General features: G+C 49.6%; 3 protein-coding genes and 1 long non-coding RNA gene across 5 annotated transcripts in view; 2 read left to right on the top strand and 2 right to left on the bottom strand.

The window, feature by feature from the left end:
• The window catches only part of LOC140904264 (uncharacterized), a 52,481-nt gene extending 49,662 nt beyond the window's left edge, over window positions 1–2,819 (top strand). The window contains 1 exon segment of the mRNA XM_073326759.1: window positions 622–2,819. Within this exon segment, the coding sequence (XP_073182860.1) occupies window positions 622–1,754 (1,133 nt within the window). The 3' untranslated portion in view covers window positions 1,755–2,819.
• The window catches only part of LOC140904241 (uncharacterized), a 307,623-nt gene that overhangs the window by 180,250 nt on the left and 101,089 nt on the right, over window positions 1–26,284 (bottom strand). The window lies entirely within an intron of this gene.
• LOC140904268 (uncharacterized) lies at window positions 17,514–19,825 on the bottom strand. Of its 2 annotated transcripts, none has more exons than XR_012156473.1 (3): window positions 19,662–19,825; window positions 19,081–19,162; window positions 17,514–18,430 (listed from the first exon to the last, which is right to left on the bottom strand). It is a non-coding gene; the product is annotated as an uncharacterized lncRNA (long non-coding RNA). The 2 variants fall into 2 exon arrangements; XR_012156472.1 differs by having other exon boundaries at window positions 19,539–19,825.
• The window catches only part of LOC140904261 (uncharacterized), a 55,934-nt gene continuing 54,402 nt past the window's right edge, over window positions 24,753–26,284 (top strand). The window contains 1 exon segment of the mRNA XM_073326756.1: window positions 24,753–25,373. Coding sequence (XP_073182857.1) covers window positions 25,148–25,373 — 226 coding nt within the window. The 5' untranslated portion in view covers window positions 24,753–25,147.

Raw genomic sequence — 26,284 nt, forward strand, 5'->3', positions numbered from 1 at the left:
GACCTCCTGAGGTCCCTTCCAACCCTGATCTTCTATGATACTATGAATTGGTTAAACCAACTCAAAAACTGTTTGGGAATGCAGGAAACATTTGGGATGCCATAGAAAGACTTTGTGAGCTCTCCAAGTTCAGGATTGTTCCCTGCAGAATGGAATCATTATGGCAGATGTCACTCATGGCTTCCCACCTATTCTTACTGACAATCCCTCCCCAGTCTCACTTTCTCCTGAGTGTTCTGGTGAGATGCAGATCAAAACTGATCCCTTCCTTTCTCCTCTGAGGAAGGGTTTGGGGAAAATCAGCTCCTGATAGGTTTGATCTCTCCCACACATATTTTGGTTTGTTCATCCCTTTTTCCATTCCTCTGTCTGAGATTTCCTTTCTTTCCGGTGCAGGGAGTGACTTAGGTCTGGATTCTCTCTGTCCCCCATCAGGTGATGGGAGGGTGAGTGAGAATGAGGAGGAGACACCCCAGCAGGAAGGTGCTGAGGAAGTAGAACCACATGGAACGTTATCAGGAAGATCCAAAGGGAATGTTTCCGGGAGTTGTGCACTCCCAGAAAAAGCAAAAGTCTGTGAGACTGAGCAGATGCCAGAGGAAAACTTCAGTAGCCACTCAGCCCTTATTACACGAGACAGAATCAACTTGGAAGAGACACGCTACGCATGCCTTGAGTGCGGGAAAAGCTTCAATAGGAGCTCACACCTGATCACACACTGGAGAACCCACACGGGAGAGAAACCCTACACGTGCTCTGAGTGTGGGAAAAGTTTCACTGATAGTTCATCCCTCATCTCACATCAGCGAATCCACACAGGGGAGACGCCCTACACATGCTCTGAGTGCGGGAAAAGCTTTAATCACAGCTCTACCCTGTTCAAACATCAGAGAATCCACACAGGAGAGAGACGCTACACGTGCTCGGAATGCGGGAAAAGCTTCATTCAGAGCTCAAACCTTATCACGCATCAGAGAATCCACACGGGTGAGAAACCTTATGGATGCTCTGCGTGTGGGGAACGCTTTAATCAACACTCGCAACTTATCAGACATTGTAGAATCCACACAGGAGAGATGCCGTACACGTGCTCTGCGTGTGGGGAACGCTTTAGTCAGTACTCACAACTTATCAGACATCGTAGAATCCACACAGGGGAGAAAATCTACACATGCTCTGAGTGTGGGAAAAGGTTCAGTCGGAGCTCAGACCTTATCAGACATCAGAGAATCCACACCGGAGAGACGCCCTTCACGTGCTCTGAGTGCGGGAAAAGCTTCAGTTGGAGCTCAAACCTTATCACACATCAGCGAATCCACACAGGGGAGACGCCCTACACGTGCGCTGAGTGTGGGAAAAGCTTCAATCGGAGCTCTACACTTATTACACATTGGAGAACCCACACTGGAGAGAAACCTTATGGATGCTCTGAGTGCGGGAAACACTTCATTGACAGTTCTTCCCTCCTCTCACATCAGCGAATCCACACAGGAGAGACACCCTACATGTGCTCTGAGTGTGGGAAAAGCTTTAATCACAGTTCTACCCTGAGCACACATCGGAGAATCCACACGGGTGAGAAACGTTATGGCTGCTCTGAGTGTGGGGAACGCTTCATTCGTCGTTCAGCTCTCATCTCACATCAGAGAATCCACACTGGAGAGACGCCTTACACCTGCTCTGAGTGTGGGAAAAGCTTCAAACACAGCTCACAGCTTATTAGACATCAGAAAATCCACGAGAGAAAACTGTAAGAAATGCCTTGATTAGGGCTGGGCAAAGATTTTTATTTTTTTTTTATATCACATTTGCTAATTCTCACATAGTGATCTGTGCACCATCTTCACCGTGGTCTCGCAGCTCCCCCGGATCAGTTGTCTGCTTCTGCCTTTTGCAACTCACCCTTCTTTGGGGTCAGTCTTGTGATCTTTTCTATCAACTGCTTTCCTTTTCAGTCGTAGGAGTGTGTGTCCCTCCAGCCCGGAATATTCATCAGCTCCCAGAAGGAGAGAGAGGTTTCATCCCAACAAGCTACACTGAGGCAAAATCTACCTGTGCCTTACATCCACTAGGGCTGTACATGGCATTGGCTGCTCAAGTGAGTGATCTTGGTGTAAAAAGACATTTATAGTGGTAGAGCAGAAGCAGTCCAGGTGCAGTGGTTGGCATTAGCTTTCCCCTTGACCTGACCTAAACTCCATCACTTTTCCTAGTCTAAACAAACCCTGAGCATCACGGTTATACTGTTCCCCATTTCAAAGCAATTGTTAGTCATCAAGTTTCCCCTTGGGGAACAAATTGTTTCATTCCCAGTTGCTCTGATGTTGCTTCAGTTAGTGTTGGAGAGCAGATATTTTTACTACCATTTTCCTCACCTAAAATATATTGAACTATAACAAAGAGCAGGAACAGGGCAGGGATAGGAAAAAATGTCATGTTACAGAGGGGAAAACAGAAGAAGACAGAGTAGGTCAGAGGGATTCCCTTACTCCCCATCACCATCCCAATCGCCTGTTGTTCAGTTGGTTAGGTCAATATTTTTTCTAAAGGGTTGGGAAGAGGATTCCTTAGTAAATGACTTCTAAATAAGCAAAATACCCATCCATTTGGCTCCTAAAGCAGTTGTGGCCCAGGCCCTGCAGGAGGTCGCTCCTGAAGATATCTCCTTCCTAATCAGGTGCATGTTGCCTATTTGGGAAATGCAATCCCTATCAAGGTAGGGATGGAAAAAACGGAAGTGACATTTCTCTTCAGCTCACTCCTGGGAGATGCTGCAAATGTGTAGAAAATGAAAAGGAGTACTTGTGGCACCTTAGAGACTAACCAATTTATTAGAGCATAAGCTTTCGTGAGCTACAGCTCACTTCCTCAGATGCATATCGTGGAAACTGCAGCAGACTTTATATATACACAGAGAATATGAACCAATACCTCCTCCCACCCCACTGTCCTGCTGGTAATAGCTTATCTAAAGTGATCATCAGGTGGGCCATTTCCAGCACAAATCCAGGTTTTCTCACCCTCCACCCCCCCACACAAATTCACTCTCCTGCTGGTGATAGCCCATCCAAAGTGACATCACCAGCAGGAGAGTGAATTTGTGTGGGGGGGTGGAGGGTGAGAAAACCTGGATTTGTGCTGGAAATGGCCCACCTGATGATCACTTTAGATAAGCTATTACCAGCAGGACAGTGGGGTGGGAGGAGGTATTGGTTCATATTCTCTGTGTATATATAAAGTCTGCTGCAGTTTCCACGATATGCATCTGATGAAGTGAGCTGTAGCTCACGAAAGCTTATGCTCTAATAAATTGGTTAGTCTCTAAGGTGCCACAAGTCCTCCTTTTCTTTTTGCGAATACAGACTAACACGGCTGTTACTCTGAAACATGTGTAGAAAATGAAATCCATGTGGAATGTGATATACCTGCAGAAAGACACCTATTGTTAATAGATACCTGACATTTGGTGTCTTACAGGGATTCTAAGCAGCACCTGAATTTAGTCCCTAATTTAAATCTGTGCCACCAGATTAAAGGAATAAAAGGGCGTATTTGGGGGAGTTATACCTCACTATCGCTACTGATATGTTGTGTGCTAGGTGAAGAATTCTGCGCTAGAGAAGTGTAAAATTACTCCAAGTAAGCTCAACGATTTGACAAGAACTCAGGTAGAATTGCAGGTACTCGTGGTTGATTTCACCCCAGATATGGACGCTATGGTGACCTGTGGCCCAGGTAAACTATTTTTAGAACCCTGTTCCCTTCTTAAGTGGCACTGATCACACTCCTACAGGATGCCATGATTAAACTGGGCACAACTGTCTTTGCCATTTGGATCCCAAGTTCCATGAAGCACAGAGAGAAACAGCTGATTCCTTCAGAGGCATTCCATGGCTATGCGTCCCAATCTGGCTGCTTTGTTGAACAAGAAGCACTTCCATGCTGGGCAAATGATGGTAGCCAATGAGGGAATGTGTCAGATTCCAAGTTCAGACTGAAGGATACATGACTGCTGAGTCCAGAGACTGTGGTTTGGTCTCTTCGTTTTGCTCTAGAGTCTAATGCATTTGTATCACTTCTCTACCTCCTGCTACTTCGAAAGTGTGGAAATAGAGCAAAGTTGTTTTTTTCTCATGATGCGACCTTGCCAAGTGGTGTGAGACCCCTTCCACCCACACTTATGGGAGAAGACCCGGGGAGAAGTGAACTCACAGAAATGGAAGGCTCCTAGGTTATTGTAGAATGTGACTTCACACAAAGCTGACTGGGTGGAAATGGGAATTAAGAGAACACTGCCCTATCCGTTTATATTTTGTAATTGGTGAATAAGTTGTTACCAGCGACAATGAAATTAAACATGAAGTTAGTCAGTGTAATATAAGAGGCTGATTATGTGATAACTTTCAGTGTTACAATAGAATTCAGGTTTTCTTCTAGTTCTCTCCCTGCCCCTCCTACTAAATTGGAAATAGTGGCTAATCCTGAAATTAAAACCTCACTCCAAAGGAATTAGAGTGGGGGAATATGTGAGAGAAAAAGCATGTATGGGAATAGAGAACCAGTATAGACTGTAATTATTTCTATTTAAAATGGAATTTATTTTGATAAGCTTTAAAATAAAGCTTCTGTTAAGAGGAAAATTACTTGAGACAAGATGTGTAACCTTTTACCCAGTTAGAGGGTAACAGCCACCGAGTTCCCCAGGGCTCTCATTTGCAAAGCAAGGATGTCACATCAGGCAGGAGATGTTGAAATCTAAAATGGTGATGGGTATGTGATGGGAGCTTTTTTTTTTGTTTTGGGTTTAGTGTTTTTTTTTTAATTTAATTTTTGTTTTGTTTTTGCAACCAGTTATTTTTATAGGTGCTGAGGCCCCTTCTCCTTTTGAGCACAACTTTTAACCCTCCTTTTAACCCTCAGGCCTGGCTCTGGAAACCTCCTCAGAACTGGCCTTGTGTTTCTTTCATGTTTGATATCTTTGGGGTTCACACATCCACACTAAGTGCGGTTCACAGCAACAGATACTTTGAGAAACCTGCTGGGTTAAGCGGGCCTATTCCAAACTGACTTTGGCCGAAAGTCTGCCTCAATTCAGCTGGATTGGGACAGGTCTGTATCAAAGGAGTGGTGCACACCTGATTTGCCCAGAGACCTTGGGGGAGGTGTGGTAAGATAGGGTAAGTAGGAATCGACACCAGAAAAGTTAAATGTAAGGGTGAAAGACCTTCACCTTTTAGGTCAACAAGCCTGTTCTGTTCATTCCCTCTGACGCATCTGGCATTGGTCTCTCAGGCAGCACGCTGGGCTCGATGGACCATTTGTCTCACCACTAGGACCAGTCTTGCGTTCTTACGTAAGCCATCTAGGGCCTTGTCTACACTGGCAAGTTTCTGCGCAGTAAAGCAGCTTTCTGCGGTGTAACTCCCGAATTCTACACACTGCCAAGCCACTTACTGTGCAGTTGCAGCACCGACGAGAGGTGTAGAGCTTTCTTCGCCGGGGCTACAGCGCCATGGTGCCAGTGTAGATCCCCGGTCGATTACAGAATTGCGACTGGCCTCTGGGAGTGGCCCACAATGCCTGTTCTCGCCTCTCTGGTCATTGGTTTGAACTCTACTGCCCTGCCCTCAGGTGACCATGAACCCCGCACCTTAAATTCCTTGGGAAATTTGAAAGTCCCCTTCCTGTTTACTCGGTGATGCATGCAGTGGTCTCAGCGTATCTTTCCAGCTGACCATGCCTACTCCACGCACTAGACGATCCCCGGCTTGGAGCAATGCCGAGCTGCTGGAACTGATCAGCATTTGGGGAGAGGAATCATAGAATCATAGAATATCAGGGTTGGAAGGGACCCCAGAAGGTCATCTAGTCCAACCCCCTGCTCGAAGCAGGACCAATTCCCAGTTAAATCAAACTGTCCACTCCCAGCTGTGCTCCAGCCATAGGAATTATGATACGTATGGACAGATTTCACGATGCATGAGAGAAAGGGGCCATGACCGGGACACACTGCAATGCAGGGTCAAAGTGAAGGAGCTGTGGAACGCCTACTCCATGGCGCAGGAGGCAAACCGCTGCTCCGGTGCTGCATCCACGCGCTCCCGGTTCTACAAAGAGCTGGATGCGATAATTGGTGGTGACCCCACCTCCAAAGCGAAGGCCACTGTGGATACTTCGGTGGCTGACATGCCAGTCGAGAGTGGACCGACCAGGAGGAGGAAATCTTGGACGAGGATGTGGAGGCGGAGGGGGACCCAGAGGCAGAGGATGAGTTGGAGCTCAGAGCTGCATGCAGCCAGGAGCTCTTCTCTACCCCGGAGGACATTAGCCAGTCACAGCTGTCGGAGCTTGGCGAAGTGCAAACAGGAGAGGAGGCCCCTGGTAAGTTGGTTTGATTTTGGGAATCACTGAAGTGAGTTCTTGGGGGCAGGAGGGTTGCAGAAAGCAGGCTTGTGTCTGCATGATGTGTGTACCACCACATGCCCAGTCTGAGTGGCGGAAAAGGGTGATGATTGACTCCCTTGCTTCATAGGAATCTGCCCCAGAGATCTCCTTGAAACTCTCAAGGAGATACAGGGCAATCCACTGCTGCAGGTTCTTTGGTAGAGCTGCTTTGTTTCTTGCCCCATTAAGGGTAACTTTCCTGCACTACTCTGGCAGGGAGGGGTGGTGGGGGAATCCATTGCTCCATATAGGTGAGCAGACGCTGCAGTCTTTGAGAAGACCTTCCCTTGATTCCCTGCTCACCCTCAGCAGCGAGATATCTGCCATAATGAACACAGTCTGAGGAAAATGTGGGTACAGATATGATTATAAGGGCCCCCCCCCCCCAGTGCTGTCTCTCTCCAAGAGCCACGTGCCCAGTGGTCAGTACAGTTCTGGAACAGTGATTTCCTCTGCCTCTGCTGTTACCATTTTGGGGGTCTTGTGGCTCATGTGTGCTTGCCTGGGGTCAGCCAGTTAGTGACAGGTATGTGAATAGTGACTGTGTTTTAAATCTCTGCCTCAGTGATCTCTGTGTTGCAAACAATACCGCTTCTGTAAAATGTTGCATTTTGGCTTCACAGATATGCCTTTGGGAGCCCAGCCTCCCTCTTTGTTATCGCCGGCTGAATCGTTGCTGAGAATTAGAAAGCGGCCATGAAGAACTCAAGAGAACTTTCTGCATGAGGTCATGATGCACTCCGCGGCTGAAAAACAAGAATTAAAGGAGTGGCCGGACAGCGAGAAGAGGGACTGAAAGGAGAACGGGGTGCACCAGAACGAAGCCATGGAGGGTCTCTTAAACGTTAAGGAGCGCCAAGTAGACACACTCCAGGTGCTACTAGCACTGCAAACCGAACAGCTCTGCGCCCGCCCACTCCTGCAGCCTCTGTCGGAAAACTCTTTCCCATGCACCCCCCTGACACCGCCAACACACTCTTAGCAACCTCCTGGCTCTAGTCCATACCCGCTGCCTTCCACTCCTGCCCCATCACAGTCCAGCCCTGCGGACGCCCAGTACCCACTGCACTCAACACCCGTCCCTCTGCAGTTTTGCCCTGCTGAAGTACAGTGCCCACTGCACTGTACTCCAAAGGATAAGGTTGCATATGATACCTGGATATACACAAATCTTTAACCGTCCCTGGACCCCACCTCCTCATGGGACCCTCCCTTTCCCCATCCCCCACAGTGCTGATGTGGTGTTTTTTTCTCTCTGCTCTGGTGGTTGCTTTTTAATAAAAGAATAGTTTTGCTTTGAAAGCAATCTTTATTCCATTAATAGAAAGCAAACAGAGCCTTGCAAAGAAACACGCCATTTTCTTAAATCTTTGTGATTGGTGCAAACGATGCACTATAATCACCTCTCAGAATGACAAGCACTGCACTCCTGTGCATAGCAACAAATGTTAGTGGCTTTCAGTTTCAAATTGCTGCCTTGAGGCACCCTCATCCTTATGGCCCCACGCTGTGCCCCTCTAATAGCCCTGGTCTCTGGCTGTTTAAATTCAGCCTCCAGGCACTGAGCCTCAGCGGTCCAGCCCTGAGTGAAATTTTCACCCTTTCCTTCACAAATATTATGGAGCATACAGCACGCAGCTATAAGCATAGGAATATTGTCATCGGTCAGGTCCAGCCTGCCATATAGGCAGCGCCAGCGGGCCTTTAAATGGCCAAAAGCACACTCAACAGTCATTCTGCACTTGCTCAGCCTGTTGTTGAACCACTCCTTGCTGCTGTCAAGATGCCCCGTGTACGGCTTCATAAGCCACGGCATTCAGGGGTAAGCAGGGTCTCCCAGGATCACAATGGGTATTTCAACTTCCCCTACAGTGAACTTTTGGTTCTGGAAGAAAGTCCCTGCTTTCACCTTCCTGAATAGACCAGTGTTCTGAAAGATAACGTGTGTCTTGCCCCTTTCCAGATCAGTCTGCGTTAATGTCCATGAAACACCCACGGTCATCCACAAGTGCCTGGAGAACCATACAAAAATACCCCTTGTGATTAATGTACTTGGGGGCTAGGTAGTCAGGTGCCAGAATTGGAATGTGTGTGCTATCTATCCCCCTCCACAGTTAGGGAAAGCCATCCACAATGTCACACACATTGCCCAGAGTCTCAGTCTTTCAGAGCAGGATGCAATTAATGGCCCTGCACACTTGTCAACATGCCTCCAATGGTCGACTTTCCCACTCCGAACTGGCTAGCGACCAATTGGTAGCAGTCTGGAGTAGCCAGCTTCCAGAGTGCAATTGCCACGCGCTTCTCCAATGACAGGGCAGCTCTCATTCTCTTAAAAAGAACAGGAGGACTTGTGGCACCTTCGAGACTAACAAATTTATCTGAGCATAAGCTTTTGTGGGCTACAGCCCACTTCATCGGATGCATAGAATGGAACATATATATACACATACATACAGAGAATGAGGAAGTTGCCATACAAACTGTAAGAGGCCAATTAATTAAGATGAGCTATTATCAGCAGGAGAAAAAAAACTTTTGTAGTGATAATCAAGATGGCCTATTTAGACAGTTGACAAGAAGGTGTGAGGATACTTAACAGGGAAATAGATTCAATATGTGTAATGACCCAGCCACTCCCAGTCTCTATTCAAACCCAAGTTAATAGTATCTAGTTTACATATTAATTCAAGCTCAGCAGTTTCTCTTTGGAGTCTGTTTCTGAAGCTTTTCTGTTGCAAAATTGCCACCCTTAAAACTTTTACTGAGTGGTCAGAGAGGTTGAAGTGTTCTCCTATCGGTTTTTGAATGTTATGATTCCTGATGTCAGATTTGTGTCCATTTATTCTTTTGCATAGAGACTGTCCGGTTTGGTATCTACCAATGTGATATATGACCTCATGTGCCAGCAATGCCCCTCTGCTATGTACGTTGGCCAAACCAGACAGTCTTCAAGTTCATTGTTGGCTTAAGTGGTTCTTCATGGGGCACTTAATTTGCACACTCCTTTCTCAAGAAGCCTTTACAAAGGCTACTTAAAAATCCAGCAAGTACATAGCCAATATTCATAATTTCAAATACAAAAATGATACATGCATACAAATAGGATGAATAGATTCAGCAGAGCATAACCTTCACAGAGATTTGTTACATGGCATATGTAGCATGAAACATATTCCAGTTCTGTCATATACATACATTCATAAGCATATTTCCATAAAGCCTTGGGGGGGCGCACCGTCACAATATGAAGCAGTGTCTATGGGACAAAAGCGTGAACACTCTGGATGAGGTGGTGTCTCTAGCTGATGCCTTCAAGCAGAACCAGGCATCTATTGAGTGTAAACCACAGAAAGGGAAGTTTAAACCTGGTGGGAAGCAGAGTTCCCGTTTTACCCCTGGGAAAAAGGAGGGAGGCTGGGAAGCTGGGCACTCATCCCCCAAACTATTCCTCTAATCCCCATCCCAAACCTCCTGTGAAAACAGAAGAGCCAAAAAGGTGCTATCACTGTAATTCACCTGAGGCATAAATGCCCTGTTCTGAGAGGAAGCAGACAACAACTAGCCCGTGTTAATTATGCTGTCCTCAACACCGGCGCTGGATGCTTATCGTCTTGGTTTTGTGAGATTATCCTCTGCAGAAACCATAATAAACTTGGTCTGCTGAGAGAAAGGGGAAACTGAGGCACACAACCTCATCGCATTGATGGCTAAATGCCAAGATACCTACACTCTAGAAAACCTGAATATCTGTATTGAGCTAGTACCAGTTGGAAAAGCAGAAGGATTAACAATGCTGCACAGATACAAAGAGAGACTTTCTAGCAACCCAGAGATGGCATACTGGCTACTTTTGAGATCTTCAGACTAATCCAGAAAGTGTTAAAAGATACACAGAACTTTGCAAGAGCACATGTGGGAAACGCTACCAGGTTTAGCAACACTTGGGAGTTCTATGGTCAAAACCTAAGAAGGACCTTGGGCACACTGCCTCCGCATCAGACAGTGACTAACTCTCCTGTAGTAAACTAAGGGGGAGGTGTAGCACTCTGGATCCAAAAGCAACACAAGGGCACCCCCATAGTTACCGTGGTGATACGATTGCGATATGCTTTGTACAAAGTATGCCTTGGGAGGTATCATTCTGAAAGCCCTAATCTGTTCAACATTAATGTCTTGTTGGGTTGTTTGAAGCATTGCTACATGCGTTACTGAGAACGTTACGCTGTTGGGAACACCCACAACAAGCCTTTCAGTTACGACAAAGTAGCCACCATCTACAGCCAGAGGGCACCAATGGCTCATCAACCCACCATCCACTAGCGCAGAGAATCATAGAATATCAGGGTTGGAAGGGACCTCAGGAGGTCATCTAGTCCAACCCCCTGCTCAAAAGCAGGACCAAACCCCAATTAAATCATCCCAGCCAGGGCTTTGTCAAGCCTGACCTTAAAAACTTCAAAGGAAGGAGATTCCACCACCTCCCTAGGTAACGCATTCCAGTGTTTCACCACCTTCCTAGTGAAAAAGTTTTTCCTAATATCCAACCTAAACCTCCCCCACTGCAACTTGAGACCATTACTCCTTGTCCTGTCCTCTTCTACCACTGAGAATAGTCTAGAACCATCCTCTCTGGAACTACCTCTCAGGTAGTTGAAAGCAGCTATCAAATCCCCCCTCATTCTTCTCTTCTGCAGACTAAACAATCCCAGTTCCCTCAGCCTCTCCTCATAACTCATGTGTTCCAGACCCCTAATCATTTTTGTTGCCCTTCGCTGGACTCTCTCCAATTTATCCACATCCTTCTTGTAGTGTGGGGCCCAAAACTGGACACAGTACTCCAGATGAGGCCTCACCAATGTCGAATAGAGGGGGACGATCACGTCCCTCGATCTGCTCGCTATGCCCCTACTTATACCTCCCAAAATGCCATTGGCCTTCTTGGCAACAAGGGCACACTGCTGGCTCATATCCAGCTTCTCATCCACTGTCACCCCTAGGTCCTTTTCCGCAGAACTGCTGCCTAGCCATTCGGTCCCTAGTCTGTAGCTGTGCAGTGGGTTCTTCCGTCCTAAGTGCAGGACCCTGCACTTATCCTTATTGAACCTCATCAGATTTCTTTTGGCCCAATCCTCCAATTTGTCTAGGTCCCTCTGTATCCTATCCCTGCCCTCCAGCATATCTACCACTCCTCCCAGTTTAGTATCATCCGCAAATTTGCTGAGAGTGCAATCCACACCATCCTCCAGATCATTTATGAAGATATTGAACAAAACCGGCCCCAGGACCGACCCCTGGGGCACTCCACTTGACACCGGCTGCCAACTAGACATGGAGCCATTGATCACTACCCGTTGAGCCCGACAATCTAGCCAACTTTCTACCCACCTTATAGAACACTTGGAGAAGGCATGTATGCCATGGGGGTGGATTAACACAGGTCACAAGAAGGATCTTTCTAGCAAGCTGGAAGAAGGTATAAAGAGAGAGAGTGACATCATCACTTGGGCTCTCACCTCCCTCCCATCTCAACATCTGGAGGGACATCTGGAAGACAAAGACTGAACTGGGGAGTTTGGTTCCAGGGTGGAAAAGGGGCCAGTTTGTGTATTGAGGAACTGTTACCTGCTTGCACCAGCTGCCAGGGTGAGAAAAGCTGTTTGAGCCAACTCTTGCTTAGAATAAAAGTTTAGATTTACAATGGGTGTTTCTATTTTTATTTCTTAGGATAACTAACTTTGACCTGTATGCTTACCACTTATAATCACTTAAAAATCTATCTTTCTATAGTTAACAAACTTATTTTAATGTTTTATCCTTACCAGGAGTTTGTCTAAAGCAGAGGTGGGCAAACTATGGCCCGCAGGCTACATCCGGCCCACAGGACTGTCCTGCTTGGCCCCTGAGCTCCCGGCTGGGGAGGCTCGCGCCCGGCCCCTCCCACGCTTCTCCCCCTCCCCTGCAGCTACGCCGCCGCTCTGTGGGGAGCGCCCTGGCCCGCCGCTCCTGCCAGCACCATGGCTTGCATCTGCCCACCTCCCAGGCTTTCTAATAAGCCTGTCCTGCCACTCTGAGTGGCATGGTAAGGGGGCGGGGAGCAGGGGAGTTGAGATAAGGGGCAGAGGGTCCTGGGGGGCAGTCAGGGGACAGGGAGCAGGGGGTGGTTGAATGGGTGGAGGTTCTGGGGGGGGCAGTTAGGGGATGCGAAAGGGGGGTTGGATAGGTGTGGGAGCCTTGGGGGGCCTGTCAGGGGGCAGGGGTGTGGATAGGGGTCGGGGCACTCAGGGGACAGGGATTGGGGGGGCGGAGTTAGATATGGGGCAAAGTCCCAGGGGGGCGGTCGGTCCCGGGAGGGGGCAGTCAGGGGACAAGGAGCAGGGGCGTTGGATGGGTTGGGGGCTCTGAGGGGGGCAGTAAGTGTGTGTGGGGTGTCATAACCATAGAGGTAGCCTAAATTTCTCCTTACCTGTAAGGGGTTAAGAAGCTCAAGTAACCTGTTTGGCACCTGACCAAAGGAACCAATGGGGACAAAAGGTACTTTCAAATCTGGTGGTGGGGGAGAGGTTTTGTTTTGGGTTCTTTGTTTCTGTGGCCGTATGCTCTTGGGACTAATTAGGACCAGACACCAATCCATGTTCTCCAAATCTTTGTGAGCAAGTCTCTCATATTTCAAACTTGTAAGTAACAGCCAGAGAAGGCGTATTAGTCTACCATTGTTTTCTCAACTTGTGAATTTTCGCTTTGCTAGAGGGAGGTTTATCCCTGTTTTGTTGTAACTTTGAAACTAAGGCTAGAGGGGGTTCCTCTGGGCTCTTCCAATTTTCTGCTACTCTGTAAGGTTAACTACCAGCCTAAGTTTACAGAGGTGGTTCTTTTACCTTTTTCTTTTTAAATAAAATCCTTCTTTTTAAGAACCTGACTGATTTTTCCATTGTTCTAAGACCCAGGGGTTTGGGTCTGTAGTCCCTTTGTAACCAATTGGTGAGGATATATGCTCAAGCCTTCCCCAGGAAAGGGGGTGTAGACTTGGGGGAATATTTTTGGGGAATAGGACTCAAAGTGGTCCTTTCCCTGAATGTTTGTTAAACCACTTGGTGGTGGCAGCGATCCCAAGGGAAGAAAGGAATCTGTGCCTTGGGAAAGTTTTAACCTAAACTGGTAAGAATAAGCTTAGGGGGTCTTTCATGCGGGTCCCCACATCTGTACCCCAGAGTTCAGAGTGGGGAAGGAACCCTGGGGGTGGGGTGAGGGCCAGGTTTTTTGGGGAGGCACAGCCTTCCCTACCGGGCCCTCCATACCATTTCACAATCCCGATGTGGCCCTCAGGCCAAAAAGTTTGCCCACCCCTGGTCTAAAGTGCTTGAGAAATCTGCTCAGGTTACAAAGGCTGGGTCATGTCCACTTTCCTTTGACAAAGTGGCAAACTAGGTAATGAACTTACAGTAGCCAGGCTTCTGACCAGTGTAAAATGGGACAGTTCTGGGGTGCAAGGCTGGGGAGCTGGGGGGAATTGGCTGGAACCTATTGATGGTTCATGAGTGGCTGGGAGATCATTTGTGTAACACAATTGGGTGTGTCCCTGTCTGTGGATGGCTGTGTACGTCCAGTGCCTGTCAAAGGCTTGGAGCTTCACATCAGCATCACAGTGTGAGGCAGCCTAGGTGGGTAGGTTTGGAGGGCTCAGAAGTCCCCGCAGTTCAGGTTTCACCCTGGGGACCCCATCACCCACAGGCAGTGCAATCCACACTAAGGCAGTTGGATATTTCAACACTGAAACCAAAACATTGTTCATGTTTAAGCTACAACCCCAAAGCCAATTAAATCTTCCTCTTTAGATTTCATGATTACTAAACCCTTCTCCTTCCCCCTCCTACCCAGATCGAGACCTCACTGGGGCTTTAATAAGCAGAAATTTAACAGCTTATCACTGAATAGTTTACAGTTAACAGTTTAGTTTCTTCAGACTTCCCAGAATGGGGAGGACACATTCAAGCAGAGTTTAAGGGACATTTAGATTTGGAGACGTTTTCTCTCTGGTGCGTTCCCTGTGTGCATTCCACAGGTGAACAACACTGGTGCGCACACACTGAGCCAGTCACACCCTACTATGATAGGAAAGCCAGGACATCTACCAGTCCATAAAAGGAAAGATAGACAATGGGACAAGGAACGCTGAAATGACGAGGGGTTGGAGGTCTCCAGCTCTCGGAGTGTTCGTACTCACGTACAGTAGGAGCAGCAGCTGTAGTCAAGAAACCAAGTGATTGGGCAGCTGGGCCAGCACTCCCCACTGCTGGGTTTTCCCAAGTACAGGGAGACGGAAAAGGCTGCCAGAGCCTGTCACTGATGACATGACTTCCTTCCCCAGAGGGGATCAATCTTTCTTAGAGAACTTGTTGACTGGAAAGGTGAAAGAGTTCAGCCTGTATCGTGGTCTTTATGGTTGACAATTCCAGTTTACTCCACTTTATGGGGCGTCCCCTGAGATCTCTGGGCAAATCAGGGTGAAGTATGCCTGGGATACCGACAACATGAGCCAATCTTTGAATTAACATCATTTTGGAAAATTCTTCCCTAATCCAGCAGTTTTCTTAAAGTATCTGTTCATGAAAACCACATTCAGTGTAGATGTGTGGACCCCAAAGATAAAAATGAAAGAAAACTAGGCCAGTTTTGAGGATGTCTCCACAGCCTGGCCTAATGGTTCAATGGCTATGCTTTAATATCTGGCCTTTTCAAAAGGAAAGCGGTCTGACTACCCATAAAAATAACTGGTTGCAGATGTTTTTAACAAAAAGAACAAAACAAAAAACCTAGCAATGGCCTCATGCGTCCATCATCTTTCTTATAAACATATATGGACATCTCATCACAGAAGTCATGTCTTTCCTTTGCTAAGAAGAACTAGGGGAACTCGGTAACCCCTACACTCTACCTGGGTAAAAGGTTGCACAACTCTCTCCTTGAGGAGTTGTCCTCTTAACAGAAATTGACTTTAAAACTTGTCAGAATAAACTCCATTTGAAATGGAAATAATTAAAGTCTATACTGATACGTATTCTCATACACATGATTACTCTCCCATACTCCATCACCGCAACCTTTGGAGTATGGTTTTATTTCAGAATTCCTTAGTAATAAGGGGTAAAATACCTCAAATAAGATTTTAAGGATTAGCTACTATTTCCTGAAGTACTAATGAAAAGAGAAATATAATCAGAAATATACTGGAAAGATGGAAGTTATCACATAATTAGTCTCTTGTTCATTAACAAATAATGAACTTTATGTTATTGTTATCAGGGACAATGAAATTAAATATGATCAAAGATTACGCAATCTTATAAAATGTTACCTTCCTTTCGTTCCATTTAATACCAATTTCCACCAAGTGAACCCTTCTGTAAGCGTGTGGTTTACACCCATACAGGTGCCTTTCTTTTCTGGAAGTTAATTTATCTCTGGCTTTTCTGCCATAAGTGTTGGTGGAAGGGGTCTCACACTGTGTGGGAAGGCTTGCAACATGAGAAAAACCAATTCTACTCTATTTTCATACTTTTAATCTTTCCAAGTAGCTGGAGCTGGAGATGTGACGCAAAGACATAAAACACAAGACCAAAACTAAGAGACTAAAGCATAAAATCAGGACTCAGCATTCATATATCCTGCAGTCTGACCTTGGAGCTTGACAGACTCATTCCCTAATGGGTTACCATCACTTACACAGAAGGAAAGTCCTTATTGTCCAACAACACAGACACATTGGGATCCATGAGGAAGGAATGTCCTGAGAAAAAGAAAGGGTGCCTTCACTTTGCTTTGTGAAACTTTGGATTCAAACGGTAAAGGACAATTGCTCTCAATCTAACCATGGCATCTTTGGGACTCTAATCAATGCCACTGAACTAGGGAGTTGTGTTCTAAACACAGGTTTACTTGGACCATAGCTCACCACAGCTTTCATCTCTGCAGTGAAAACCCACTACTGGGTGCCTGCTGTTTTTACGTGCGTTCTTGCCAAATCCTTGGTCATGATGGGGGCAAATTGACATTTCTCTGGAGAAGAATCCTTTACCAACCATCCAAAATCTCAGAAGTGCCGGCAAGGAATGGCCTCCCCAAACATGCCCAGTTTATTTCTTTAATCTGATGGAACAGGTCTAAATTAGAAACTAAATATACGTCTGGATGAGAATCACTATACTGTACAAGATGTGGGGGGTTTATTCAAGAAGCATAAACTTTCTGCAGCTGTCCCACATTAAAACACTCATTTCATTTTATACACATTGGAAGCATTACAAAGAGTGTGTTTAACAACAACAACAACAAAAAACGCTTCTATTTCCTCCACATCTGCATTGCTAGAGACAGTACTTCTCTCTGTTAGGATTAGCTAGGAGATATCTTCAGGAGTAACAACCTCTAGGGCCTGGGTAACAACTAGGGTTGTCAACCCTGCCATAGTGGCTGGAAGTCTCCCAGAATTGGCCTCAATCTCCTCTGTCTCCTAGGTGCAGGGATGGCCAGGGGGTCTTGGCACACTGCTCCTGCCCAGAGCGCCCACTCCACAGCTCCCATTGGCCGGGAACTGTGGCCAATGGGAGTTGCGGGGGCGGTGACTGCAGGGAGGGGCAGCGCGCAGAGCCGCTTGTCACTGGATCTCAGTCACAACTGAGGATACCAAATTCAGGACGAACTGCTCAGAAATAGGGCAGACACACCCCAAAACTGGTGGTTATTCTCCCATAAGATATACCAGACCAGCAAGAAATGTAAACTTCTGTTTTGCCACACTGGTTAACAAGAACTCAGAAAAGCAGTTTCCATAGGTATTCCAGTCTTTGTAGCACCAAAACCCAAAAACACTAAACTTAATGATGAGTGGTTATTTAAAACCAATTTCATCAAGCAAAGGGTTTTTCGGATTCCAAAGGACAAGCCACACCCCCAGGTCAATATATAACTCAGATCTAACCCAATAATCACGCTGTTGCCAGTGCTTTAGTATCTCAAATCTAAAGGTTTATTTGTAAAAAAAAAAAAAAAAAAAAAAGAAAGAGATGACAGTTAGACCTGGTTAAAAAAATCAAATACATAAATAATTGCAATATTCTTGGATTAGGCTTGTAACTGTGATGGAATAAACTGATGCCTTAAGTCAAGTCTCTGGTTGCTTCCAAATCATTGGAAGGTCCTCAGGCCCTTGGTGAGAATACTCCCATTAGTATAAGTTCATAGTCCAGAGGTTTGAGCAGGAAAGAGGCGAAATAGAGATGTTTCCAGGGTCTTCTATAGCTTCTGCCAAATGAAAGGAAACCCATTGTTCTAGTTTGCAGAAAATTACAAGTAACAAGATGGGGTCTGGAGTCACGTGGGCAAGTCTCATGTCTATGCATTATTTGCTTATGCCTTGCCTACACTCCCAAGTTTTGTCGCCAAAACTGCTCTACGTCGACCCAACCAGTGAGTGCATACACACTGCAAGGCGACTTTTGTCAGGGAAAATGCCCGGTTTTGGCGACAAAATACATCCACCTTCAAGAGAGATGTATGTCTTTTTCCTCTACGTTTTTGTCGACAAACTGCAAGTGTAGACACCACGCTTCATTTCATCGCTTTCATTGACCTTCAGGAGGTGTCCCACAATGCCCATCCTGACCGTTCTGGTCAGTGGTTTGAACTCCACTGCCCTGTAACCAGGTAAACAACCATCTGTCCCTCCCTCTTAGAAGCCCCAGGAATTTTTGAACTTCCGTTTCCTGTTTGCTCAGTGTGGAGAGGTCTCATCACTTCTTCCCAGGTGACCATGGCGGATTATTGCAGTGAACGCTGTCCCCCCTGGACCACTGCGGAGCTGTTGGATCTGCTCAGTGTACGGGGAGAGGAGGCTGTGCAGTCCCAGCTGCTCTTGAGCCATAGGGATTGGGATATCTACTGGCAGATTTCTCGAGGCTTGTGTGAAAAGGGTTATGATCAGGACACACTGCAGTGCAGAGCAAAGATAAAGGAGCTGAGGCAGGCGTACCATAAGATGCATCCGATGAAGTGAGCTGTAGCTCACGAAAGCTTATTGCTCAAATAAATTGGTTAGTCTCTAAGGTGCCACAAGTCCTCCTTTTCTTTTTGCGAATACAGCTGTTACTCTTTTGCTAACATGGCTGTTACTCTGAAACTTTTGTGAGTGTTTATTTTAATTTCCACTGTAACCAGCTCTCTCAATTTGGTGTAGTTCCTCTTTCTGAAGTTAAATGCTACCACAGTGGGCTTCTTTGGTATCTCCTCCCTCACAAGGACATTCCATTTAATTACATTATGGTCTCTATTACCAAGTGGTTCAGCTGCATTCCCCTCTTGGACCCGATCCCGTGTGCCATTTAGGACTAAATCAAGACTTGCCTCTCCCCTTATAGGTTCCAGGGCTAGCTTATGCAGCCATTAATGGTTCCTAAAAACTTCATCTCTGCATCCCGTCCTGAGGGACATGTACCCAGTAAATATGGGGATACTTGAAGTCCCCAATTATTGAATTCTCTATTTTATAGCCTCTCTAATCTCCCTATATCCACATATCTATTCAGGGGACACCATCACAGGGCCTAATAACATCAGCCACACTATCAGAGGCTCGTTCACCTGCACATCCACCAGTGTGATCTAGGCCATCATGTGCCAGCAATGCCCCTCTGCCATGTACATCGGTCAAACTGGACAGTCTCTACGTAAAAGAATAAATGGACACAAATCAGATGTCAAGAATTATAACATTCATAAACCAGTCGGAGAACACTTCGATCTCTCTGGTCACTTGATCTCTGACCTAAAAGTCGCAATATTACAACAAAAAGACTTCAAATCCAGACTCCAGCCAGACACTGCTGAATTGGAGTTCATTTGGAAACTGGATCCAATTAACGTAGGCTTGAATAGAGACTGGGAGCGGAGGGGTCATCACACAAAGTAAAACTATTTCCCCATGTTTATCCCCCCCCCCACTGTTCCTCACACCTTCTTGTCAATGGTGGAAATGGCCCCCCTTGATTATCACCTCAAAAGGGTCCCCCCCCCCCGCTCTCCTGCTGGTAATAGCTCACCTCACCCCAGCACTCTCCTTACAGTGGGTCGGGTCACACCCATTGTTTCCTGTTCTCTGTGTACATAAGTCTCCCCCCTGTATTTTCCACGGCACACGTCCCATGCAGTGGGCTGCAGCTCACGGACGCTCATGCTCAAATAAATGGGTTCGCCTCTCAGGGGCCAGGAGTCCTCCTGTCCTTTCTGCGAGGACAGACGAACAGGGCCGCTGCTCCGAAACGCGTCCCATTGAGGATCCTCCTCCCACCAAGCTCAGTCAGACCTGCGGTCAGCCACCGCCCCATTTAAAACCAGGCGGGGGCGGGGCCGGTTAGGCGGGGGTGGGGAAGCAGAGGGGGCGGGGCCGGGGGGGCGGTTGGACGCGGGGGCGGGGCTAGGAGGACGGTTCGACACGGGGGCGGGGCCGGGGGGACGGTTGGACGCGGGGGCGGGGCTAGGAGGACGGTTGGAGGCGGGGGCGGGGCCGGGGGGGGCGCTTGGACGCGGGGGCGGGGCTAGGAGGACGGTTGGAGGCGGGAGCGGGGCCGGGGGGGCGGTTGGACGCGGGGGGCGGGGGCCGGGGGGGCGGGTTGGACGCGGGGGCGGGGCCGGAGGGGCGGTTGGACCCGGGGGCGGGGCCGGGGGGACGGTTGGACACGGGGGCGGGGCTAGGAGGACGGTTGGACACGGGGGCGGGGCCCGGGGGGACGGTTGGACCGGGGGCGGGGCTAGGAGGACGGTTGGACGCGGGGGCGGGGCCGGGGGGGCGGTTGGACCCGGGGGCGGAGCTAGGAGGACGGTTGGACGGGGGGGCGGTTGGACCCCGGGGGCGGGGCTAGGAGGACGGTTGGACGCGGGGGCGGGGCCGGGGCGACGGTTGGACCCGGGGGCGGGGCTAGGAGGACGGTTGGACGCGGGGGGCGGGGCCGGGGGGCGGTTGGTTCGAGCCCCAGCGGGCGGGGCGCGCGGGCACCAGAGTCCGCCTGAGGCGCGGGGAAGGGCGCCGGCGGGGGCGGGTCAGGCTGACCCCGGGGCCCGCCCTGCCCTGGGCCGGAGGAGGCGGAAGCGGCGCCCGGGGCAGGCTGGGAGATGTAGTGCTTGACTCCCCCGGGAGCGGAAGTGACGTCGGAGGGGGGAGGCGGAGCCGCGCTGGGCTCGCGCGGGGCCGGGGAGCGGTTGCGGCCGTTGGAGCTCTGGGCATGCGCAGATCGCGGGGGGGGGGCGGCGCGGCGCGAGACCTTCGTTAACCCCCCCGTGCCCGGCCCGGGCCCCGCTCCCGCCGGAGCCGCCCTGGGGCCGCCCCGGGCTCCGCCCGCCCCGCTGCGGCGCTGCAGCCTCCAGGTACCGGAGCGAGCCCCGGGGGGGCCGGGCGGTGACTCTGCCCCGGGTCCGGGGGGGGGACCCGGCCTCCCGCAGCGCCGGGATCTGCCCCCGGGGGGGGGCCGGGCGGGGGGAGACCGGGGGGGGCAGGGAGAGGGGGGGTGGGGGGTGACTGGGGGGGTCAGGAGAAGGGGGGGCGGGGGGAGACCGGGGGGGGCAGGGGGAGACCGGGGGGGCAGGAGGAGGGGGGAGACCGGGGGGGCAGGAGAAGGGGAGCGGGGGGAGACCGGGGAGGGACAGGAGAAGGGGGGGCGGGGGGAGACCGGGGGGAGCAGGAGAAGGGGGGCGGGGGGAGACCGGGGGAGGACAGGAGAAGGGGGGAGCGGGGGGAGACCGGGGGAAATCTTGGCGCAGCCCGGACGTGGCCGGGGGGGGGGAGGAGCCGGGGCCCCCCGGGGACCGGGGAGAGGCGGGGGGGGGCCGAGATCCCCTCGGATTTACCGCTGCCCCCTCCCCTGGGACCCCCCGCTCCCGCCCTGCCCCCTTTCTGTCCCCACAGCAGCGAGGGGGAGCCCGGGGGAGCCCCCCCGGTGCTGCAGGGCCCCCCACAAAATCCGGGGTCCGGGAGCGGCGGAGCCCCCGGCTGAGGTCGGGCTCCTGTCACGCCGGGCTCTGCACAGACCCTGACCGAGGTCGGGGCCCCCTTGGGACAGGGGCTGCGCAGACCCCCCGGGTACCCCCACCTGCCATTCGACGCCCGCCGCTGGCCCATGCCGCCGGCTCGGGCGCCCAGGGCTCGGGCGAAGGGGCTGGTTCGTGACAGGGCAGGGGTCTGGGCTCGGGCTGGAGGACCCTGCGAGGTGGGAGGGGGCCGGGCCTTGGGCTGCAGCCCAAGCCGGACCATGGACACCCCCATTCAACAGCCCCGCAGCCTGAGCCCTGTGAGCCCCTGTCCGCGGGCACGGGCCGGCCGCCGGTGCCCACCTGCAGGGTAGACGTGCCCACAGCGACCGAGGGTCCTTGCCACAAAAACCCCAAAGGCTAAATCGGGAAATGGTGGGTGGCTGCTCTCCGTTTTACAGATGGGGAAACTGAAGCTCAGAGAGCTGAAGTAATTTGCTCAATTTTTCTTAGAGCATCTGGGGAGAAACTGGGATCTGAATCCAGATTGTTTGAATTCTTGCCTCTCCCCTTGACCCCAAGCCCAGCGTGTGTGTGCACGGCGTTGTTCTGGTCTGTGTTTGCCTCGCACTGGCTTCCAAGGGAGGCTGTGACATTTCCTTCATGGGAGGGTTTGAAGACCAGGTTACCCAGGCTGTCCGTGACAGAGCTAGAAAGAGATCCCAGTTCGAGTGCTGTTTGGGGTACTGAAGGTCTCTGCCACGCCGGTGTTTTAGGCACTGGTGCAAACCCTTAGTACAGACACAATTTACACTAGTGCAGTCTGATTGGCACGGGTGCACCATGTCCCAGTCGGACGGTTTGGGGTGGGGAGGGGGACAGTGACCTCACTGAGGCCTGGGGCTGGCTGAACGGTGCAGCTGGTAACGGAGGGGCAGCAGTGAGTGCTGGAGGTACGAGCCAGGAGCACAGCCCCACACGACTGGACACTGACTTCTCCTGACCCAGGGGACACCCCCCCAGCTGTGTGCAGGGACTGCAGCTGAGCTGCCCTGCCAGGACAGCCTGTGCCTCCATGGACAAACCACCTCGTCCCGCAGCCTAATACAGTGGGGTCTGGGGACCTTTCCAAGCTGCAGGTGATGGGGTTCTGGAGTTTGCAAGGTGCATTTCTAGCTCTGTCACTGACCCGCTTGGTGACCTTGGGGAAGTCCCAGCCCCCCCTCTGTTTTCCTCCTACCCATTGTCTACTTGGATTGTGATCGCTTTGGGGGAAGGACTGTCCCTCTCTGTCTGTGCAGTGCCCAGCACAATGGGGGTGCTGATCTCAGTCAGGCTCTCTGCCATGTGCAGCACAATGGGGCCCTGATCGCCGTCAGTGTCTGGGCAACGCAAGGCAGTTTATAGACTCATGGACTTTAAGGCCAGAAGGGACCATCCTGATCATCTAGTCTGAGCTCCTGCACATCGCAGGCCACAGAGCCTCCCTGTAGTAGACCCCTAACCTCTGGCTGAGTTAATGAAGTCCTCAAATCATGATTTACAGACTTTGACTTACAAAAAAATCCACCGTTTACACAAGTTTAAACCTCCAAATGACTCATGCCAGGCCCCACCTACCTGAAAGGAGGTGGTAGAATCTCCTTCCTTAGAGGTTTTTAAGGTCAGGCTTGACAAAGCCCTGGCTGGGATGATTTAACTGGGAATTGGTCCTGCTTTGAGCAGGGGGTTGGACTAGATGACCTTCTGGGGTCCCTTCCAACCCTGATATTCTATGATTCTATGAAAGGGGATTCCAAAGAGGATGGCTCTAGACTGTTCTCAGTGGTAGCAGACAACAGAACAAGGAGTAATGGTCTTAAGTTGCAGTGGGGGAGGTTTAGGTTGGATATTAGGAAAAACTTTTTCCCTAGGAGAGTGGTGAAGCACTGGAATGCGTTACCTAGGGAGGTGGTGGAATCTCCTTCCTTAGAAGTTTTTAAGGTCAGGCTTGACAAAACCCTGGCTGGGATGATTTAATTGGGGATCGGTCCTGCTTTGAGCAGGGGGTTGGACCAGATGACCTCCTGAGGTCCCTTCCAACCCTGATATTCTATGATTCTCATCCCCGTGAGGAAAAACAAACTACAGGCTGCCTGGGAAGGTCCCTTCAAGGTTGTCAAGCAGCTAAATGAGGTAAACTGTGTGGTGGAGCTGTCAAACCGGGCACATCAGCGCCGGGTGTTCCATGTGAATATGATGAAGCCATAGTATGACAGGGGGGATGTGGTGCTGGCTGTGAGCGGATATTGGGAGGAGCAGGGAGATGACCCTTTAGTAGATCTGTTCCCTGCGACCAGAGCTGGTTCACCCCTGGAAACAATTCCCCTCTCGGATCAGCTAACTCCTGCCCAGCAAGCTGAGATCGGAGGGGTCCTGCATCTGTACCGACAGCTGTTTTCCAACCAGCCTGGACACACTAATCTGACTGTCCACCGGGTGCAGACAGGATCACATTCCCCTGTAAAAAGAAAAGGAGGACTTGTGGCACCTTAGAGACTAACCAATTTATTTGAGCATGAGCTTTCGTGAGCTACAGCTCACTTCATTGGATGCATACCGTGGAAACTGCAGTGGACTTTATATATACACAGAGAATATGAACCAATACCTCCTCCCACCCCACTGTCCTGCTGGTAATAGCTTATCTAAAGTGATCATCAAGTTGGGCCATTTCCAGCACAAATCCAGGTTTTCTCACCCTCCACCCCCCCACACAAATTCACTCTCCTGCTGGTGATAGCCCATCCAAAGTGACAACTCTCCACACAATGTGCATGACAATCAAGTTGGGCCATTTCCTGCACAAATCCAGGTTCTCTCACCCCCTCACCCCCCTCCCAAAAACCACACACACAAACTCACTATCCCGCTGGCAATAGCTCATCCAAAGTGATCACTCTCCCCACAATGCGCATGATAATCAAGGTGGGCCACCCCCAGCACAAATCCAGGCCTTCTCACCCCCGCCACCTCCATACACACACAAACTCACTTTCCTGCTGGTAATAGCTCATCCAAACTGACCACTCTCAAAGTTTAAATCCAAGTTAAACCAGAACATCCGGGGGGGGGTAGGAAAAAACAAGGGGAAATAGGCTACCTTGCATAATGACTTAGCCACTCCCAGTCTCTATTTAAGCCTAAATTAATAGTATCCAATTTGCAAATGAATTCCAATTCAGCAGTTTCTCGCTGGAGTCTGGATTTGAAGTTTTTTTGTTTTAAGATAGCGACCTTCATGTCTGTGATTGCGTGACCAGAGAGATTGAAGTGTTCTCCGACTGGTTTATGAATGTTATAATTCTTGACATCTGATTTGTGTCCATTTATTCTGGTGGATGTGATAAGTCTTCTTATTTTCATTGCTTGGTCATTGATTTCGGATAGCTTTCCTTACCAATTTTCTACAATTCTGATCTTCTAACTTCCATATATTTTATTTGGAGAGTGTTGGGATTCCTACTAGGGAGCCACCAGCAGGGCCCAGAGATAGCCCCATCTCCTATATCAAGCTCTGGCTAGTAGGTATGTGATAAATGTGAAGAACCTGCCTCTGTCTGTCAGTTGGAAGACACAAATGTCTCTCTTTCTACCCTCTGATGCCTCCTGGCTGCTCTAAGCAAGGTCGGGGTGGGGCTCTGTTAACATGTGCCTCCTGGAACTTCTATTTACCTGGTGCTGCTGTTCTGTGAATAGTGAGATTGTGACTGGGGCAGTAGGTACTGTTGGACTCTTGCTCTTTCATGGGCCGGTGACCTTCAAGGAGGTGGCTGTGTATTTCACCAGGGAATAGGGGACTCTGCTGGACCGAACTCAGAGATCCCTCGACAGGGATGTCATGCAGGAGAACTATGAGATGGTGGTCTTGCTGGGTAAGGAGTCCTGTCCTCTCAGTTAATAGAAGCCTGAGTAGTAATAACGTCATACATTTATTCATCACACAAGTTTTGACAAGTTTTCTTGCCCCCCTTTTTTGCCTTACTCCTACCCATGAGTATAACTTTTGGACATGTGCTTTTTTGGTGCCATCAGTCGTTTTAAAAATTGCATTTAATGTATCCTTATTGGCTACATTAATAACTGTAGCTTTCCTCATTTTAAGAGGAAAATATGCCGCCTGTAGAATTCTAAATTCAGTAAATAGGTGTATGACTCATGCATGGTTTGTGTGACAGTCCGATGAGCTCAACTTTTGATAGGAGAGCGTATAATGTTGCCACTCAGGACCCCATGTGTGAAGGAGTACAGAGCCATGGGAGTGAAGGAAATGGGGGGGGGGGGAGTAGATAATTCTGGAGTACCAGAACAGGGTGTGTGCAGGGTTAGAGCTAAGAAGCAGCAGGGAGGGATGAGGTAGTGAGACATGAGGAGAGAACACAAGAAGCTCCCAAGGTGCTGGGAGGTGGGGATGGCTGAGAATAATGGGAAGAAGAGGATTGGAGTGTGGATGAAGGACACCTAGGAAGTGGGCTGGGTGGGTCAGTGGAAGGGAGGACAGGTTTGGGGATGTAGAGCTGTGGGGGATCCAGACCTTTAACCCCGAATGCCTACCCAGGCCATGTTGCTTTAGAGCCTCCACTCCAGTTTTATTTCTGTTCAGTTTCACTTCATTATACATTTTTCTCCCCAAATATTATTTTATCTTTTGACCTCCCTCTCCCACTCATTACCCCCTCCCCATCTCTATGCACAGGGACCCAGGCTCAAACGGGCACTTTGTTGATGATGTCACAGTGGTAGTTTCGGCTGGGAAATTTTTACAGATATAAGATTACATAGTGGG

The sequence above is a fragment of the Lepidochelys kempii genome, chromosome 28 (genome assembly GCF_965140265.1).
Source record: "Lepidochelys kempii isolate rLepKem1 chromosome 28, rLepKem1.hap2, whole genome shotgun sequence".
NCBI lineage: Eukaryota > Metazoa > Chordata > Testudines > Cheloniidae > Lepidochelys > Lepidochelys kempii.